The sequence below is a fragment of the Pelobates fuscus genome, chromosome 9 (assembly GCF_036172605.1).
Source record: "Pelobates fuscus isolate aPelFus1 chromosome 9, aPelFus1.pri, whole genome shotgun sequence".
NCBI classification, from domain to species: Eukaryota; Metazoa; Chordata; class Amphibia; order Anura; family Pelobatidae; genus Pelobates; species Pelobates fuscus.
Genome location: NC_086325.1, coordinates 19,114,367 through 19,134,847, shown reverse-complemented (window position 1 = coordinate 19,134,847; position 20,481 = coordinate 19,114,367). Strand labels below are relative to the sequence as shown.

Below are 20,481 nucleotides of genomic sequence, written 5' to 3'. Positions count from 1 at the left end.
AAGCTGGGATCTGAGCGGTACTTTCACGAAAGGTGCGCTCAGACCCCAGCTATCTACCGAACGTCCATTCGTGTAAATGTACCGAATATTGCCCGAGTTATGGATTTTAAATGTAAATTGTCGGTTCTGCTGCACGAGGGGATAATCCACTTAACTGTATATTTCAGTGGAAGTATCCCTCTCGTCCAGCAGTGCCTGATGGGAGAAATGCAATGCCTGATGGGAGAAATGTGGGGGATGCCCCTGCTATGTCATTATGGAAACCCCTTGCATGGTGAATCCCATAAATACTGTGACCTGTGAATAAAGACCTCAGTTGACTCCCAGCCTATGTTTCGTCTAGTTCTTGGGAGGGAAGGATTTCTACACGCTCCCGGGATTATTGTATGCTGTACCTATCTATGTGGATTAATACCTGCTTTTCCTGTCTACCAGCGGAGACCTTGTGGATTATACTATCTCTCCGCTACACTCGGGTGGTAGCTCTTCTCTTTTTGTACCAGTTTGATAGGAGATATATATGTATTTTTAGGCCATCTATATATTCTTCTACACTTGTGAACGAAGAAGTAGGATTGTATATTAATTATTTATTTGTGTACTAACCTCCTTCTTTAGTTTCTCACATTTCATTTATTCATTCTCTATATTTTTGTATGCATGTGCGTATGCAATCCTTGGGGAGAAGTGCTCTTCTCTGAAACAATGCATTTACTTTTTGTCATTTTCTTTGTTTTATTATTATATTGTATTTTGCCAATTGGGTTATATTGGATACGGTCTCCATTTATATGTATATGTGTATGTCTGTGTAGCTTGAAAATCAATATAAAAGATTAAAAAAAACATCCCTGTTTTTTCCTTATTTCCACCCTTAATTAAGTTTCAACATGTGTGGGTGGCTAGCTATAATCACCAATGGCTTTGCAGGACTATATCATGTATATCAGCAAAGGGATTGAACATGTGTAATATGTGACTTGTGATCAACAAATCCTGGCTGATTAATAGGCTTGATGTATTTTTAAGTCCGCTATCATCATACATAACCGGAACTTGGTATCCTTACACAGAGCAACATGTTTATCATTCTTGCAGAGCTTGACAAATTTGCTTGGAATCTAGGAGCCAGCTAAAAAAGTTAAAGGACCACTCTAGTGCCAGGAAAACATACTCGTTTTCCTGGCACTAGAGTGCCCTGAGGGTGCCCCCACCCTCAGGGACCCCCTCCTGCCCGGCTCTGGAAAGGGGAAAGTGTTTAAAACTTACCTTTTTCCAGCGGTGGGCGGAGAGCTCTTCTCCTCCGATCCTCCTCTTCTCCTCCCCGTCGGCTGAATGCGCACGCGCGGCAAGAGCTGCGCGCGCATTCAGCCGGTCACATAGGAAAGCATTCATAATGCTTTCCTATGGACGCTTGCGTGCTCTCACTGTGATTTTCGCAGTGAGAATCACGCAAGCGCCTCTAGCGGCTGTCAATGAGACAGCCACTAGAGGATTTGGGGGAAGGCTTAACTAATTGATAAACATAGCAGTTTCTCTGAAACTGCTATGTTTATGAAAAAATGGGTTAACCCTTGAAAGACCTGGCACCCAGACCACTTCATTAAGCTGAAGTGGTCTGGGTGCCTAGAGTGGTCCTTTAAGAGCCAAGTTTTTCAACATCAAAAATACAATTCTTAAAGGGACGCTATAGTCACCAGAACCACTACAGCTTAATGTAGTTGTTCTTAAGTCTATGGCTAGTCCGTGCACGCTTGTCAATGTAAACACTGTCTTTTCAGACAAAGACAATGTTTATTTTTAATGTTTTTTCTAAATGCTTTCTCATAAGGGGGGAAGCATTGGATTCAGCTCTTCAGCTCTTCATGCTCCATGAGCCGCACACTTGGCCGCCCTCGCTCTCCGTGAGCCACCTGTTTACCTCCCATCCCAGTCTGCCGGGATGGTTGCTTAAAGGACTCACAAATCCAAGGTGCCAGGCCAAATTTCCTAGTCACCATGGTGAACCCTGCATTAGTGTATAGATATTCTGTATAATACAGAGCAATATTTTTATTTTCAGTGTATAGATACTCATCATCATTATATAGTGTAATATGGTGAATATCTATACACTAATAATAAACATAATTATATAGTGTGATGTGTTTATTATCAGTGTATCGATATTCAGTATTATTAATCGAGCAATATGTTTATCATCAGTTACTGACTACTATTGCTAATCGAATGAAAAGTAAGACAAATAATATTACAATTTTTTTCCCAATTGTGCTTATTAGAAAATATTTGCCTTAAAAGCAGACTTTGAGAAGCAGCTGTCAAGCGCTATTCTTTAAGTTAAATACCTTTTTATTTTTATCTTGTTTATGTCGATGTAATGTGTGTGTGTGTGTGTGTGTGTGTGTATTTTAAAATGGCTGGGTGCTTAACCCCTTAAGGAGAGAGCTTCAGAAGCTTGTCTTCCACTTAATGACAACAGCATTTTTAAATTTTTTGCTGTTTGCGTTCAACTGCAATTTGCATTTTACAATTTATTGCACCGACACATATTATATAGCGTATTTTAAAGGACAGAAAGGGCTTTAATTTGATGTAAGACATATACATATAAATGCTTATTTATTATAAAAAAAATACAGAAAAATGCAAAAAAAAAGTTTTTTTGTTTTTTTTTACAGTTTTTGCAATAATAATGTGTGCATATTTAGTGCAGGTTAAGGAACGTAATTAAATATAAATTAATTTAGTTGTTCTGATTTACAAAATATATAATGTGTCTGGGATTTTCAGGGTTTTTTTTTTTTTGGTAGTTACAGGTCACAAAGCACAAGGAGTAAAATAAACTTTTAATGTGGAGCGATTTTAGAATTTGGTATGTTTGTCTTGTAAGCTTAATAGCCATAAAAGAAAACAAAATTGCCCCACAAAAGTATATATTTATATAAAGTAGACACCACAGGCTATTTACCTAAGGTTGTTTTCACACTTTCTACGCAGCCATTTCACCGCCAACCTCTGCTAAATATTGGAGTAAAATTGTGTGTTTTTTTTGTTTTTTGGCACACAAACTTATAACAAAGAACTTCTCATGTATATTTTGTAAAGTTGGTGTGTGCTATTCCTGTACAAAGTTTCATTTTGTGTTTAGTTACATCTGCTGAGTAAAATGACACCCCCATTGTATGTCTTTGGCACTATTTCGTGAAGTTACAGTGCCATATAGGAGACCTGTCCTTTTCAGTATTCACAGTAGAGTTTTGAGAGACGGATTTAATGAGCCTATGCCTCCATTTGGGGTATTATAACAGTTTGACTGTTCAAAAAAAACTCACAAAAGGCTACCATTTGTAAAAGTAGACACTCCAGGGTATCTCATAAGGTGCATATTGTGGCTTAACATGCCCCCATTTTTTCACCAATATATGCCAAAGTATGTGGTAAAAAAATTTTGTGCGTTTTTTACATATGGAGTGCATTTTTGCTGGGCATTTTGTATATTTCACATGTGCCACTAAGTTCAAACCCCCCAAATTCGGAGTAACAAGACACCCCCAATGAATGTCTTTGGCACTATTTCGTGAAGCTACAGTGCCATATAGGAGACCAAGCCATATCAGTTTTTACCGAACTTTGAATTTTGACGCTGGGACTATGTTCAATTTCCAAGCATCTTAGCAGGGTTTAAATTCAAACTACCCCACAAAGGCCTACCATTTCTTAAAGTAGACACCCCAGGGTATTTCAAAAGGCATATTTTGAACCTTAGTGTGGTATCATTTTTCCGCTAGCTTATACCAAGTGTAGTGGTGATAAGCGTTTTTTTCTGCCTTTTTGACACACAAATCGAGTTTGCACGGTATATTTTGCAAACCTTATGTGTGCTACCACTGTATAATACTTCATATGTTGCTCAGCTATGTCGTCTGAGTACAGCAATACCCCCGTATGTACCTTTGCCACGCATTTGTGGACTTCGAAGGTGCACATTTGGGACACAGCCATTCTAGTTTTTTTCAAACTACATTTTTACGCTGTGCCCATGTCCCATTTTAGAGCATTTTACCAGGCTATATAATCCAAATAACCCATTAAGCCATACCATTTCTTAAAGAAGACATCCCAGGGTATTTCAAAAGGCATATTTTGAGCCTTAGCGTGGTATCATTTTTCCGCTAGCTTGTACCAAGTGTAGTGGTGATAAGCGTTTTTTTTGCCTTTTTGACACACAAAGTGAGTTTGCACGGTATATTTTGCAAACCTTATGTGTGCTATGACTGTATAATACTTCATATGTTGCTCAGCTATGTCGTCTGAGTACAGCAATACCACCGTATGTACCTTTGCCAGGTATATGTGGATGTTGAAGGGGCACATTTGAGACGCAGCCATTCAGTTTTTTCTAACTTTAAAGTTTTACGCTGTGTCCATGTTCCACTTTGGAGTATTTTAGATGGTTGGTTATTGAAACTTCCCCACAAACACATACTATTTATTAAAGAATACACCCTGGGGTAATTCAAAAGGCATATTTTGAACTTTAGCCTGGGATCATTTTTTCTCTAGTTTGTTCCAGGTGTAGTGGTAATGAGCGTTTTTAACCCCTAAAGGACCAAACGTCTGGCATAAAAGTGAATCATGACACACATGTCATGTGTCCTTAAGGGGTTAAATGTCTCTTTTTACTTTTTTAAACTTTTTTTACTTTTAAAAACTAGTTTTTAATTTTTTGTTTTGCTTATAAATTTTTTTCAAACTTTCCTAAACTTTCTTAAAACCTTTTTTTTTTTACAGATTTAACATTTTTCTAAGCTTTTTTTTTTACCGTTAACCCCTAACTAGCAGTAAGCAGCACTAACAGTAAATTCCCCATTTTCCTATAACTCCCACCCACCCCAGCTAGCAAAATATATCATTATAAAATATCTAAATTTAATGAATTAAATAAATTGAACCCCTGGGGGTAAAAAAATAAATAAAAGTTACTCCGCAGGGGTTAAAAAAAATTAGATCACAGTATAATACTGTGATCTGTATTTTGATCACTGTAGGCAGTGATCGACTGGCAGGAAAGGGGTTAATTTTTATTTGGACTGGGTAAAGGGGGGGGTTGTATTTTTTACTTAAACGTTATTAAAACTTTTTTAGCTTAATTTTTAACTTTTTAAAGTTTATTTTACAACTTTTTTTAACGTTAACCCCTTGTTAGCCTAACACCAAATCCCCTAATTCCCCACTAACTTCCACCCACCCCAGCTAGCTAAATATATAATTTACAAATATTTAAATTAATTAATCAAATAAATGTAACTCCTGAGGGTTAAAAAAAAAAATATCAGATGACAGTAAAATGTAATCCCTGCCAATTGATCACTGTAGTCAGTGATCAATTGGCAGGGAAGGTTTTTTTTTTTTATTAAAATGGGTAAAGGGGGGTGGGATTTTAAATAAACTTTTTTTTTTTTTTAACAGGGGGCAGGATCATCACTGTACCGGCTCCCTGCACTTCACACAGAACCAGGAAGTGCCGGGAGGCGGTAGGTGAGTATACTAAGCACATGTGCTCGCTCTGACAGGCTGTCAGAGCGAGCACATGTGCTGGGGCAGCACTATCTTGTATTAGAGGCAGACCAGAGCACCATTAACGCAGCAATTGCGGTGATCTGTAGTTAATTTTAATGCGTGAGGGATGAGGTCCGGCACTCGCCTTTATGGCAATCCCCTGAGTGACGGACCTCGTCCAACACTCGTCATTAAGGGGTTAAACCCAGGGGTGTATCCTGGTTTTGTGCTGCCCTAGGCAGGACAAAACTCAGGCGCCCCCCTCACCCCCACCCCCCCCCGCCACCCCCACCCAACCCTTCCCCCGCCTTCTAAATACATACACACTGACAGATACGCATCCATTAGCTAACTGTTAGCTAATGGATGCGTATCTGTCAGTGTGTGTGTGTGAGTGTATGAGTGTGTCTGTGTGTGAGTGTGTCTGTTAGTGAGTGTGAGTGTGTCTGTTAGTGAGTGTGTCTGTTAGTGAGTGTGTCTGTTAGTGAGTGTGTCTGTTAGTGTGTGTATGTCAGTGTGTGTGAGTGTCTGTTAGTGAGTGTGTGAGTGTGTCTGTTAGCTGCTAACAGACACACTCACACACTCACTAACAGACACACTCACACACACTGACATACACACACTAACAGACACACAGTCAGACACACACACACACACTCTAACAGACACACTCTCACACACAAACACTCTAACAGACAAACAGACACACTCACACTCACTAACAGACACACACTAACAGACACACTCACACACACTAACAGACACACTCACACACACTAACAGACACACACAGTCAGACACACTCACACACACTCTCACACTCACTAACAGACACACACACACACACACTAACAGACACACTCACACACACTAACAGACACACTCACACACACTAACAGACACACACAGTCAGACACACTCACACACACTAACAGACACACACACACACACTAACAGACACACTCACACACACTAACAGACACACTCACACACACTAACAGACACACACAGTCAGACACACTCACACACACTAACAGACACACACACACACACACACACTAACAGACACACTCACTAACAGACACACACTAACAGACACACTCACTCACATTAACTCATTTTTTTTTAATTTACCCCCCCCAGCCTCCTTACCTTTGGGAATGCTGGGGGGGTTCTCCCTCTCCCTGGGGTCTAGTGGGGCTGCCGGTCGGGCTGCTGGGCTGGTTGCTGGGCGGGCGGGCGGCTGGCGAGGGAGCACTTCCTCTGAGCTGTCTGCTCAGCTCCCTCGCCGCAGAGTGAGGCTGGGAGGCGGAGCCGGAATGTGACGTCATATTCCGGCTCCCAGCCTCACTCTGCGGCGAGGGAGCTGAGCAGACAGCTCAGAGGAAGTGCTCCCTCGCCAGCCGCCCGCCCGCCCAGCAACCAGCCCAGCAGCCACCAGCCCAGGATGTCTGTTAGCTGCAAGGCACACTCACACACACTAACAGACACACACAGTCAGACACACTCACACACACTCTCACACTCACTAACAGACACACACACACACACTAACAGACACACTCACACACACTAACAGACACACTCACACACACTAACAGACACACACAGTCAGACACACTCACACACACTAACAGACACACACACACACACTAACAGACACACTCACACACACTAACAGACACACTCACACACACTAACAGACACACACAGTCAGACACACTCACACACACTAACAGACACACACACACACACACACTAACAGACACACTCACTAACAGACACACACTAACAGACACACTCACTCACATTAACTCATTTTTTTTTAATTTACCCCCCCCAGCCTCCTTACCTTTGGGAATGCTGGGGGGGTTCTCCCTCTCCCTGGGGTCTAGTGGGGCTGCCGGTCGGGCTGCTGGGCTGGTTGCTGGGCGGGCGGGCGGCTGGCGAGGGAGCACTTCCTCTGAGCTGTCTGCTCAGCTCCCTCGCCGCAGAGTGAGGCTGGGAGGCGGAGCCGGAATGTGACGTCATATTCCGGCTCCCAGCCTCACTCTGCGGCGAGGGAGCTGAGCAGACAGCTCAGAGGAAGTGCTCCCTCGCCAGCCGCCCGCCCGCCCGCCCAGCAACCAGCCCAGCAGCCACCAGCCCAGGATGTCTGTTAGCCGCAAGGCTAACAAGGCATTTGCCTTGGGCGTTTGGGGGCGGCTTTTTTTGCCGCCCCCTGGAAAATGCCGCCCAAGGCAAATGCCTTGTTTGCCTCGCGGCAAATACGCCCCTGGTTAAACCAGGCTGCAGTATACAACAATAGTAAAAATTGGTAGCACTCACAGACTTTTAACTGTAATTAATCTCCCCTATTATTTTGTCTTGGAAAATTTGACATGTGTGATGAAACAAATGCTGGTTAACGTTTCAGTTCCAACGTGGGACTTTCCTCAGGACCTAGAAAAAAAACCGTTTACCTAAATGTGCCACATGTATATAGTAATAATAATTAGAAACCACTTACTAGACATGTCGCGAACTGCCCGCCGAACTGTTCGCGAACTGTCCGCCGGCGAACAATACTGTGTTCGCGTTGGGCGAACATATGCGATTTCCGGTCCGCCCCCTATACGTCATCATTGAGTAAACTTTGACCCGGAACCTCAGTCAGCAGACACTTCCTGGGAGGGAGGGTCTACTGCTGATTGGCTGGAATGTGTCTGCTGACTGTGAGGTTCCGGGTCAAAGTTTACTCAATGATGACGTATAGGGGGTGGACCGGAAATCGCATATGTTCGCCCAACGCGAACACGCTATTGTTCGCCGGCGGGCAGTTCACGACATCTCTACCACTTACCCCAGACTGAATTCAGATGTGTTCAGCGTCCTCGTGCACAAGTGCAACCCAGTCCCACCTCCACCGTGATGACCTCATACGTCAGAGCTGCCATAGCAACCTGATGTGTGTGCGTTGTCCCAAACTAGTCTCAACAGTGTTGAGCATCCCTGGAGAGTCTGAATGACTTAGCTTTGCCTCCACCATGTTGCCAACACACATCCGTGTTGACATAGCACAAAAATAAAGTCCTATGAATACGGTGAACTTAGAAATAGAGGGAAAAAAGTTATGAACAAACTCCTTCATATACATATAGCTGATCTCCCTGTTGTATGCAATCCATTTTAAGGCCCAGTCGAGCAGTTATATATACTATTTTTAAAGTGTGTTTCAAATAATCTCATATATCCATCAAAACACAGGTGAAGATGCACTAATATCCTCTTTACTTATGGATTATTTAAAGGAACACTAGAGGGTCTGGAACACAAACATGTATTTCTGACTCTATAGTGTTAAAACCACCATCCTACACCCTCTTGCCTCCTTACATATAGTAAAATCTTACTTGTATTCAAGTCTGCAGCTGCTGGCTCTGGCCCTGTTTGTCTTTGACCTGCCCACCGCCTGCTGACATCATCAGAAGTGGTGGCCTGATCCAATCACAATGCTTCCCCATATGATTTGCTGAGACTGCCAAGGAGGCAGATCAAGGGCAGAGCCAGCACAATTCAAACACAGCCCTCGCCAATCAGCATCTCCTCATAGAGATGAATTGAATCAATGAATCTCTATCTGAAAAGACAGTGTTTACAGCAAAAAGCCTGAAGGAACTTATTCTACTCATAAGAACAAATTCAGTAAGCTGTAGTTGTTCTGGTGTCTATAGTGTCCCTTTAAAACAAAAAGCAGGTGGGGTGGGGGGGGTGGGGGTTAAATTACCATCCACTAAGAACCAAGTCTAAAGTATTACTGCAGTGGATAATGTGTATGTATATTTAAAATACATAGAATCAATTACTTTAATAATTAAAGTGCAATGTGCTTGTAAAAAAATTATATAATTTTACCACTTGGTGTAAAACTGTAAGGAAAAATATAAACCAAAATATTTGCCTATAAAGTGCTATGAATGTTATAAAGTTCTTATAGTTATGTGTAAACTGACGTATTGGGTCTGATGGTCCATGCTGTGACTTTTGTTGTGATGCTTAAGTGTCCAAAAAGTATTTACAATATTGTGCAGACAAAAATATTGTGCAGACAAATACTTTCTATCCTAAAACTATAGGTCCTATGGATATTATACCAACAGCAATACATATACATAAAAAACATGCCAATGTCTATCATGAAATAGTAAAATCGCTGGGGAGTGGGACCGGCTGTCTCGACTACTGCCGCTGGGGAGTGAGACCAACAGTCTCCACTCCTAGTTGCTCCTGCTGTTAGGGAGAGGAACTGTCACCTCTACTGCCTCTGTAAGGTCTATTAAATCCCCAGCCTCTATGGCCCACCACTGCAGAGTTGAACAGTTGCTCCAGTATCGGAGCAATGCAGTACTTCCAAACGCAGTCTTCCCCCTGAAAAGCCTCCCACTATTATAGTCCTCACCCTCTGGTGGGTCGTCATCGGCTAGCCATGGGTACTGCTGGACCCCATACCACCGTAAAACCCGGTAGCCATCATCTATTGCCAATTATCTTCGTGCCAGTCTCTCCAGTTTAATCACCCATTCCTCCAGGGACTATTTTCCCAAGAAAGGTATCCGCAGATCCAATTGATCCCGATGTCACTGTTTTGAGGTTGGGAGGGTTCTCTCTGGAGAACTTGCATGTCCTCCACAACCTCTTCCCAGCATTGCTTCCGGACCTGGACAGTAATATCCAGGTCAATACTTTCGCACACATGGTCCTATGGCCAAAACAGTTCCAGGACGATTAGGGCTTTTGCCGGTGAACTTTAGAGGGGCTCCGGAGGACAAACTACGGGGAGCTTAGTCTGGCTCTCAGGCAGCATTTGTTTCCCATAGTATTAGGCACCTGGACCAAAGTCGGTGGGCAGGAGGCCAGCTTACACACTCCTCCAGGAGTCTGTGGAAAAAGTCTGCAGAAAACGGCATTTGTCAAACTCACTGTATAAAATACTCAGGAATAGGATAGCAAAGAAAGGAACAGGTAAACTGCTCTATGGTTTAGTCGTGGGTGGTATAATCCCCACCTGGGATTCTTTGGGAGTAATATTCACTAAAGTTAAAAGTCAGATGCCAGGCAGTAGAGAATAAAAGCAAAAAATAGTAGTAAATAAAGTAAAATGGCACATTTCGATTATAAAAAGCCCAAAATACCTATTATTAATACAATATTAAAGATATCCAATAAAATATCCACAACAGGTTTCGCCAGTATGCTTTTTCAATTGGAGATACAAAAACATACCCTGGCAGTGAAAAATGGCTTTCATATTGCAAGGTAATTTATAAATATGTTAAATAGAAACTGTCTTTTTTACTTTTTTATAGGAAGACATTGGTAAATTTATATAAGGTTTTATAATATTCCTCGAATGCTCGTCGTATTTTTTCAGGTATCATGAGTTTGCTCTTTTTTATTGTATCTTAAAAATATATTTATTTGATTTATCCTTTTTTGATTTGATTCGATAGTAATGTATCTGGCCTATTACCCTTGTAGTACTATTGTCTAGTATTTTTTACTATTACGCCTTTAATTTACCCTTTTTATTACTGCTTCATTTAAAAGTTTTTCTCACTGTATAATTTTTTTGTGTGGTTTCTCTAGATGGAGCCTCTTTATTCTGAAGACTGAGGGAATCCAATTCCAAATATATCTCCGGTAAACCAGTTTAATTTTCTTTTTATGGGACCCTATTTTTATTAGGTGTCCAATAGTGATGTCCCGAACGGTTCGCCGGCGAATAGTTCCTGGCGAACATCACTTGTTCGCGCTCGCTGCGGCATATGCGATGTTCGGTTCGCCCCCTATTAATTTACTAATACTAAGTAAAAATTACTTAGTATTAGTAAATTGTGCCCCTACTCGCAATACCACGAGTAGGGGCATATCTATTAAACAGTGAGCAGCCTGGGTGGGGGCCGTAAAAATAACAATAAGGGGGGGACCTACTGTCCCCCCCGCTCAGGGGTAGGGGCCGGGGTGGGACAATAGGTCCCCCCTAATTGTTAATTTTAGGGCCCCCACCCACCGCTCAGGGGTGGGGGCCGGAGAGTGGGAGGACAGTAGGTCCCCCCTCCTCATTATCATTATGGCCCCCACCCGCCACCCAGGGGTGAGGGCCGGGGGGGGGGAGGACAGTAGGTCCCCCCCTCCTCATTATCAATATGGCCTCCACCCGCCGCCCAGGGGTGGGGGCTGGGGGGGAGGACAGTAGGTCCCTCCCCCTCATTACTATTAGGGCCCCCACCCACCGCTCAGGGGTGGGGGCCTCGGGGGACAATAGGTCCCCCCCTAATTGTTAATTTTAGGGCCCCCACCCACCGCTCAGGGGTGGGGGCCGGGGGGGACAATAGGTCCCCCCTTATTGTTATTTTTAGGGCCCCCACCCACCGCTCAGGGGTGGAGGCTGTGGGGGGACAATAGGTTCCCCCCTTATTGTTAATTTTAGGGCCCACACCCGCCGCACAGGGGTGGGGGCCGGAGAGGGGGAGGACAGTAGGTCCCCCCCTCATTATCTCTATGGCCCCCACCCGCCGCTCAGGGGTGGAAGCCGGGTGGGGAGGACAGTAGGTCCCCCCTCCTCATTATCATTATGGCCCCCACCCGCCGCCCAGGGGTGGGGGCCGGAGAGGGGGAGGACAGTAGGTCCCCCCCTCATTATCTTTATGGCCCCCACCCGCCGCCCAGGGGTGGGGGCCGGGGGGGAGGACAGTAGCCCCCCCCTCATTATCATTAGGGCCCCCACCCACCGCTCATGGGTGGGGGACAGGGAGGACAATAGGTCCCCCCCTTATTGGTCATTTTAGGGCCCCCACCCACCGCTCAGGGGTGGGGGCCTGGGGGGGAGGACAGTAGGTCCCCCCCCCTCATTATCATTAGGGCCCCCACCCACCGCTCATGGGTGGGGGCCGGGGGGACAATAGGTCCCCCCCTTATTGTTCATTTTAGGGCCCCGACCCACCGCTCAGGGGTTGGGGCGGGGGGGGACAATAGGTCCCCGCTTATTGTTATTTTAGGGCCCCCACCCACCGCTCAGGGGTGGGGGCCGGGGGGGGGCAATAGGTACCCCCCTTATTGTTCATTTTAGGGCCCCCACCCACCGCTCAGGGGTGGGGGCCTGGGGGGGAGGACAGTAGGTCCCCCCCCTCATTATCATTAGGGCCCCCACCCACCGCTCATGGGTGGGGGCCGGGGGGACAATAGGTCCCCCCCTTATTGTTCATTTTAGGGCCCCGACCCACCGCTCAGGGGTTGGGGCGGGGGGGGACAATAGGTCCCCGCTTATTGTTATTTTAGGGCCCCCACCCACCGCTCAGGGGTGGAGGCTGTGGGGGGACAATAGGTCCCCCCTTATTGTTAATTTTAGGGCCCCCACCCACCGCACAGGGGTGGGGGCCGGAGAGGGGGAGGACAGTAGGTCCCCCCCCTCATTATCTTTATGGCCCCCACCCGCCGCCCAGGGGTTGAAGCCGGGGGGGAGGACAGTAGGTCCCCCCTCCTCATTATCATTATGGCCCCCACCCGCCGCCCAGGGGTGGGCGCGGGGGGGGAACGGTAGGCCCCCCCCTCATTATCATTAGGGCCCCCACCCACCGCTCATGGGTGGGTGCCAGGGGGGACAATAGGTCCCCCCCTTATTGGTCATTTTAGGGCCCCCACCCACCCCTCAGGGGTGGGGGCCGGGGGGGACAAAAGGTCCCCCCTTACCCCCCTTATTGTTCATTTTAGGGCCCCCACCCACCGCTCAGGGGTGGGGGAGGACATTAGGTCCCCCCCCTCATTATCATTAGGGCCCCCACCCACCGCTCATGGGTGGGGGCTGGGGGGGACAATTGGTCCCCCCCTTATTGTTGATTTTAGGGCCCCCACCCACCACTCAGGGGTGGAGGCTGTGGGGGTACAATAGGTCCCCCCTTATTGTTAATTTTAGGGCCCCCACCCACCGCACAGGGGTGGGGGCCGGAGAGGGGGAGGACAGTAGGTCCCCCCCTCATTATCTTTATGGCCCCCACCCCCCGCCCAGGGGTTGAAGCCGGGGGGGAGGACAGTAGGTCCCCCCTCCTCATTATCATTATGGCCCCCACCCGCCGCCCAGGGGTGGGGGCCGGAGAGGGGGAGGACAGTAGGTCCCCCCCCATTATCTTTATGGCCCCCACCCGCCGCCCAGGGGTGGGGGCCGGGGGGGGGAACGGTAGCCCCCCCCTCATTATCATTAGGGCCCCCACCCACCCCTCAGGGGTGGGGGCCGTGGGGGACAAAAGGTCCCCCCTTACCCCCCTTATTGTTCATTTTAGGGCCCCCACCCACCGCTCAGGGTTGGGGGAGGACAGTAGGTCCCCCCCCTCATTATCATTAGGGCCCCCACCCACTGCTCAGGGGTTGGGGCTGGGGGGGGCAATAGGTCCCCGCTTATTGTTATTTTAGGGCCCGCACCCACCACTCAGGGGTGGGGGCCGGGGGGGGCAATAGGTCCCCCCCTTATTGTTGATTTTAGGACCCCCACCCACCGCTCAGGGGTGGGGGCTGGGGGGGACAATTGGTCCCCCCTTATTGTTAATTTTAGGGCCCCCACCCACCGCACAGGGGTGGGGGCCGGAGAGGGGGAGGACAGTAGGTCCCCCCCCTCATTATCTTTATGGCCCCCACCCGCCGCCCAGGGGTTGAAGCCGGGGGGGGGGGGGACAGTAGGTCCCCCCTCCTCATTATCATTATGGCCCCCACCCGCCGCCCAGGGGTGGGGGCCGGGGGGGGGAACGGTAGGCCCCCCCTCATTATCATTAGGGCCCCCACCCACCGCTCATGGGTGGGTGCCAGGGGGGACAATAGTTCCCCCCCTTATTGGTCATTTTAGGGCCCCCACCTACCCCTCAGGGGTGGGGGCCGGGGGGGACAAAAGGTCCCCCCTTACCCCCCTTATTGTTCATTTTAGGGCCCCCACCCACCGCTCAGGGGTGGGGGAGGACAGTAGGCCCCCCCCCATTATCATTAGGGCCCCCACCCACCGCTCATGGTTGGGGGCCGGGGGGGACAATAGGTCCCCCCTTATTGTTAATTTTAGGGCCCCCACCCACCACTCAGGGGTGGGGGCGGGGGGGGGACAATAGGTCCCCCCCTTATTGGTCATTTTAGGGCCCCCACCCACCGCTCAGGGGTGGGGGCCGGGGGGGACAATAGGTCCCCCCTTACCCCCCTTATTGTTCATTTTAGGGCCCCCACCCACCGCTCAGGGGTGGGGGCCGGGGGGGGAGGACAGTAGGTCCCCCCCTCATTATCATTAGGGCCCCCACCCACCGCTCATGGGTGGGGGCCGGGGGGGACAATAGGTCCCCCCCTATTGTTAATTTTAGGGCCCCCACCCACCACTCAGGGGTGGGGGCGGGGGGGGGACAATAGGTCCCCCCCTTATTGTTATTTTAGGGCCCCCACCCACCGCTCAGGGGTGGGGGCCGGGGGGGACAATAGGTCCCCCCATATTGTTAATTTTAGGGCCCCCACCCACCGCTTAGGGGTGGGGGCCGGGGGGGAACAATAGGTCCCCCCTTATTGTTATTTTTAGGGCCCCCACCCACCGCTCAGGGGTGGGGGCCGGGGGGGGACAATAGGTCCCCCCTTATTGTTAATTTTAGGGCCCCCACCCGCCGCACAGGGGTGGGGGCCGGAGAGGGGGAGGACAGTAGGTCCCCCCTCATTATCTTTATGGCCCCCACCCGCCGCCCAGGGGTGGGGGCCAGGGGGGGGGGAAGGAGAGTAGGTCTCCTCCCCCCCCCTTCAACCACTATTGTGGTTAGAAAGAGTCCCTGTGGGTTTTAAAATTCGCCTGCCTATTGGAGGCTATGGCGGTTCGCACGGAAAATTTTATGTTCGCGACATCACTATTGTCCACGTATGACACTTTTATAAGCGCACCAAACTATAGAAAATGTAACCTTTTTTATTATTATTTTCTTTAAATCTCTTTTAAATATTCCACGTGTTCCTTTTTGTTCAATATATAATAATTTATTCTCTCAATGCCTCTCCCTTCTATGGAGTTTCTATCTATATCTGGGTCCATTAAATAATTCTAGTTGCCTGCAATGTAATATCCCCTTGATTAATCCTCTCCACTTTATTTACTACTTTTTTTTAATAAATGTAATGGCGAGTGATTAGGTGCCTACAAATTAGCAAGTGTATATATTGTATTATTTATCTCGCAAATTAATAGCAAATATCTACCTTGTCAATCACTTTCCTGATGTAAAGTATTAACCAAAATATTACTTGAGAAAATAAATGCCACTCCCCTTTTATATCTCTCAGCGATGAGGAATAAACATGTGGGTAGAACTTTGATTTTATTCTTGTAGTGTCTCTCTTCTTCCAGTGCATTTCCTATAATGCACAGATATGGATCTGTTCCTTTTGAAGAAAATCAAATGCTATTCCTCTTTTTTGAGGTGTATTAATACCACGAGAATTTACAATAGTTACTCTAATATCAAAGTTGTAGAAATTCTTTTTGAGCGTTTTGAGCCATTTGCTGATCCCTGATCAACAACAGTCCCTCCCTCTCCTGTATAAATACCCTGTTGAACTATACAAATTCATTGAACTTAAATCCCCTACTATATCCCACTCCCATCCTCTCCCTCAAAAAGTCCCAGTTTCCAAAGGAAACTCCAGTTCCCCCCTCCCATCTCCCCAGGCAGAAACAAGTAAAACCGCCTTAGTGGCTTAATGCTTACACCCAGAGCTTGCTGTATTATACATTGCAATTACAAAAGAGACATTTGACCCACATCTAAAGAAAACATGGAGAAAACAAAGTCCAATACATATTTCACTTTCTTTATAAGTCAACCCGTTATATATCCTTTCTGATATTTTAAGCTAATATATATCAGTATTCCTCTTTTCTTATCTTTTCTTCCCCTGTCCTATTCATCTGTGATTTAAAGCACAGTCTAAGTATGGTAATTTATATAGATGTTTTATAACTACCAGTACATTTCTTTCAGATGTGTGTTAGCAGATGTTACTCTGAAGGACTTGAGTAGAACAGAAACACTAAGCAAACTATGAAGATTTTTTTATTATGAACAAGGATTCCAACTCTCAAAAATCAAGCAATCCTATATGTTCTTAAAGGAGATGGTAAACATGAACCCAAAACCATTCTTGTGTTCTGTATGTGAAAAATGCTTTCGCTTTCACTCAGTTCTTGTTACACATCAGAGATCTCACACGGGAGAGAATCCTTTCTCATGTTCTGAATGTGGAAAATGTTTATCCGCTAAATCACTTCTTGTTCAGCATCAGAGAACTCACACGAGAGAGAAACCTTTCTCATGTTCTGAATGTGGAAAATGTTTTTCCACTAAATCACGTCTTGTTCAGCATCAGAGAACTCACACAGGAGAGAAACCGTTCTCATGTTCTGAATGTGGGAAATGTTTTTTAACTAAATATTATCTTGTTCAGCATCAGAGAACTCACACGGGAGAGAAACCTTTTTCATGTTCTGAATGTGGAAAATGTTTTTCCATTAAATCAAATCTTGTTCAGCATCAGAGAACTCACACAGGAGAGAAATGGTCTCCATGTTCTGAATGTGGAAAATGTTTTTTCACTAAATCACGTCTTGTTATGCATCAAAGAACTCACACAGGAGAGAAACCTTTCTCATGTTCTGAATGTGGGAAATGTTTTTCCACTAAATCAGAGCTTGTTCTGCATCAGAGAACTCATACGGGAGAGAAACCTTTCTCATGTTCTGAGTGTGGAAAATGTTTTTACACTAAATCATATCTTGTCCGGCATCAGAGAACTCACACAGGAGAGAAACCTTTCTCATGTTCTGAATGTGGGAAATGTTTTTCCACTAAATCAAAGCTTGTTCAGCATCAGAGAACTCACACGGGAGAGAAATGGTCTTCATGTTCTGAATGTGGAAAATGTTTTTTCACTAAATCACGTCTTGTTAAGCATCAGAGAACTCACACAGGAGAGAAACCTTTCTCATGTTCTGAATGTGGAAAATGTTTTTCCACTAAATCAAATCTTGTTCAGCATCAGAGAACTCATACAGGAGAGAAACCTTTCTTATGTTCTGAATGTGGGAAATGTTTTTTAACTAAATATTATCTTGTTAAGCATCAGAGAACTCATACAGGTGAGAAACTTGTCTCATGTTCTGAATGTGGGAAATGTTTTTCCACTAAATCAGAGCTTGTTCAGCATCAGAGAACTCACACGGGAGAGAAACCTTTCTCATGTTCTGAATGTGGAAAATGTTTATCCACTAAATCACGTCTTGTTTGGCATCAGAGAACTCACACAGGAGAGAAACCTTTCTCATGTTCTGAATGTGGAAAATGTTTTTCCACTAAATCAAATCTTGTTCAGCATCAGAGAACTCATACAGGAGAGAAACCTTTCTTATGTTCTGAATGTGGGAAATGTTTTTTAACTAAATATTATCTTGTTAAGCATCAGAGAACTCATACAGGTGAGAAACTTGTCTCATGTTCTGAATGTGGGAAATGTTTTTCCACTAAATCAGAGCTTGTTCAGCATCAGAGAACTCACACAGGAGAGAAACCTTTTTCATGTTCTGAATGTGGGAAATGTTTATCTACTAAATCACATCTTGTCCAGCATCAGAGAATTCACATGGGAGAGAAACCGTTCTCATGTTCTGAATGTGGGAAATGTTTTTCCACTAAATCATGTCTTGTTAAGCATCAGAGATCTCACACCGGAGAGAAACCTTTCTCATGTTCTGAATGTGAAAAATGTTTTTACACTAAATCATATCTTGTCCGGCATCAGAGAACTCACACAGGAGAGAAACCTTTCTCATGTTCTGAATGTGCTAAATGTTTTTCCACTAAATCAAATCTTGTTCAGCATCAGAGAACTCATACAGGAGAGAAACCTTTTTCATGTTCTGAATGTGGGAAATGTGTATCCACTAAATCAAAGTTTGTTCAGCATCAGAGAACTCACACAGGAGAGAAACCTTTTTCATGTTCTGAATGTGGGAAATGTGTATCCACTGAATCAGAACTTGTTCACCATCAGAGAACTCACACAGGAGAGAAACCTTTCTCATGTTTTGAATGTGGAAAATGTTTTTACACTAAATCATATCTTGTCCGGCATCAGAGAACTCACACAGGAGAGAAACCTTTCTCATGTTCTGAATGTGGAAAATGTTTTTACACTAAATCACATCTTGTCCGGCATCAGAGAACTCACACAGGAGTGAAACCTTTCTCATGTTCTGAATGTGGAAAATGTTTTTCCACTAAATCAAATCTTGTTCAACATCAGAGAACTCACACAGGAGAGAAACCTTTCTCATGTTCTGAATGTGGAAAATGTTTTTCCACTAAATCAAATCTTGTTCAACATCAGAGAACTCACACAGGAGAGAAACCTTTCTCATGTTCTGAATGTGGGAAATGTTTTTCCACTAAATCAGATCTTGTTCAGCATCAGAGAACTCACACGGGAGAGAAACGTTTCTCATGTTCTGAATGTGGAAAATGTTTTTCCACTAAATCACGTCTTGTTCAGCATCAGAGAACTCACACAGGAGAGAAACCTTTCTCATGTTCTTGAATGTGGGAAATGTTTTTTAGCTAAATATAATCTTGTTCAGCATCAGTGAACTCATACACGAGAGAAACCCTTTTCATGTTCTGAATGTTGAAAATGTTTTAGTCATTATGGAAACAAAAAACTATTTGTCATTAAAATCGTCACACAGGATATTAACTGTTCTCATGTTCTGTCATTGTAAATGTAAGACATTCTAAAATCACAGTTCAAAGTTTGTTTAACTTCCAGCATCTCATATTATAGCAAATTCTTTGTGATGCTGACACTATAAAAATAACTATGAATGTACAATGCACAAATGTATTGGTTTGGTCATAACTGCAGCACCCACTGTTTACTGAATGGAAATGTGTACATTTGCATAATGCTGATAATTTTGCAACAAATTAAACATTTAAATAAATATATATATATATAACAAAAAAATTAGCACTCCCATGATTTCATAATATCAAATTTCTTTTACTCGAAAATATATTGTGGAGTAAAATAAATTTGATATTATGAAATCCTGGGAGTGCTGATTTTTTTGTCCTGCATATTTAGTGTAAGAGAGCACCGGGTTGAATGTGTTGTAAGTAGGAGTGCAAGGCTTTTTTCTTATATATATATGCAATGTATGATCATATAATGTAACTAAACCCTCATCATTTTTTGCCTAGGTGAGGTGTTTTTAAATAAAACTATTACAATCTCTAAGATTTGAAATCATGTTTTAGTGAATAAGCGAGTGCCCTGGATTCTGTTTTTTGTATATTTTGGTCCCAGCAGCACCCTATAATGTATGCATGTTCAGGTGAGTGCAGCCCTCTTGGTTTTGTATTTATATACAATCCATGGATTGTATATAATCCATGGATGGCAGGCTTCTGAGTGTCCTTGCAAAGAAAGGTGGCTATATTGGTCACTGATTTGTTTTTGTTTTGTTTTTGAATGTCAGAAATGTATATTTGTGAATGTTGAGATGTTATATTGGTTTCACTGGTAAAAATAAATAATTGAAATGGGTATATATTTGTTTTTTGTTAAGTTGCCTAATAATTATGCACAGTAATAGTCACCTGCACACACAGATATCCCCCTAAAATAGCTAAAACTAAAAACAACTTCCAAAAATATTCAGCTTTGATATTAATGAGTTTTTTGGGTTCATTGAAAACATGGTTGTTGTTCAATAATAAAATTAATCCTCAAAAATACAACTTGCCTAATAATTCTGTATGTATATGTGTGTGTGTGTATATATATATATATATATGGGTATGTTTGTATGTGTATAGGTATATGTAT

The 20,481-nt window shown here is 44.7% G+C and overlaps 2 protein-coding genes across 2 annotated transcripts in view; one reads left to right on the top strand and one right to left on the bottom strand.

Annotated features, from left to right (window-relative positions):
* The window catches only part of LOC134572450 (sperm acrosome membrane-associated protein 4-like), a 715,452-nt gene that overhangs the window by 420,919 nt on the left and 274,052 nt on the right, over positions 1 to 20,481 (bottom strand). The gene's annotated exons all lie outside the window — the stretch shown is intronic.
* Positions 16,700 to 19,191, top strand: LOC134572448 (oocyte zinc finger protein XlCOF6-like). The gene has a single exon (XM_063431426.1). It carries the CDS (start codon positions 16,702 to 16,704, stop codon positions 19,189 to 19,191), a length of 2,490 nt encoding a protein of 829 aa, XP_063287496.1. The 5' UTR covers positions 16,700 to 16,701.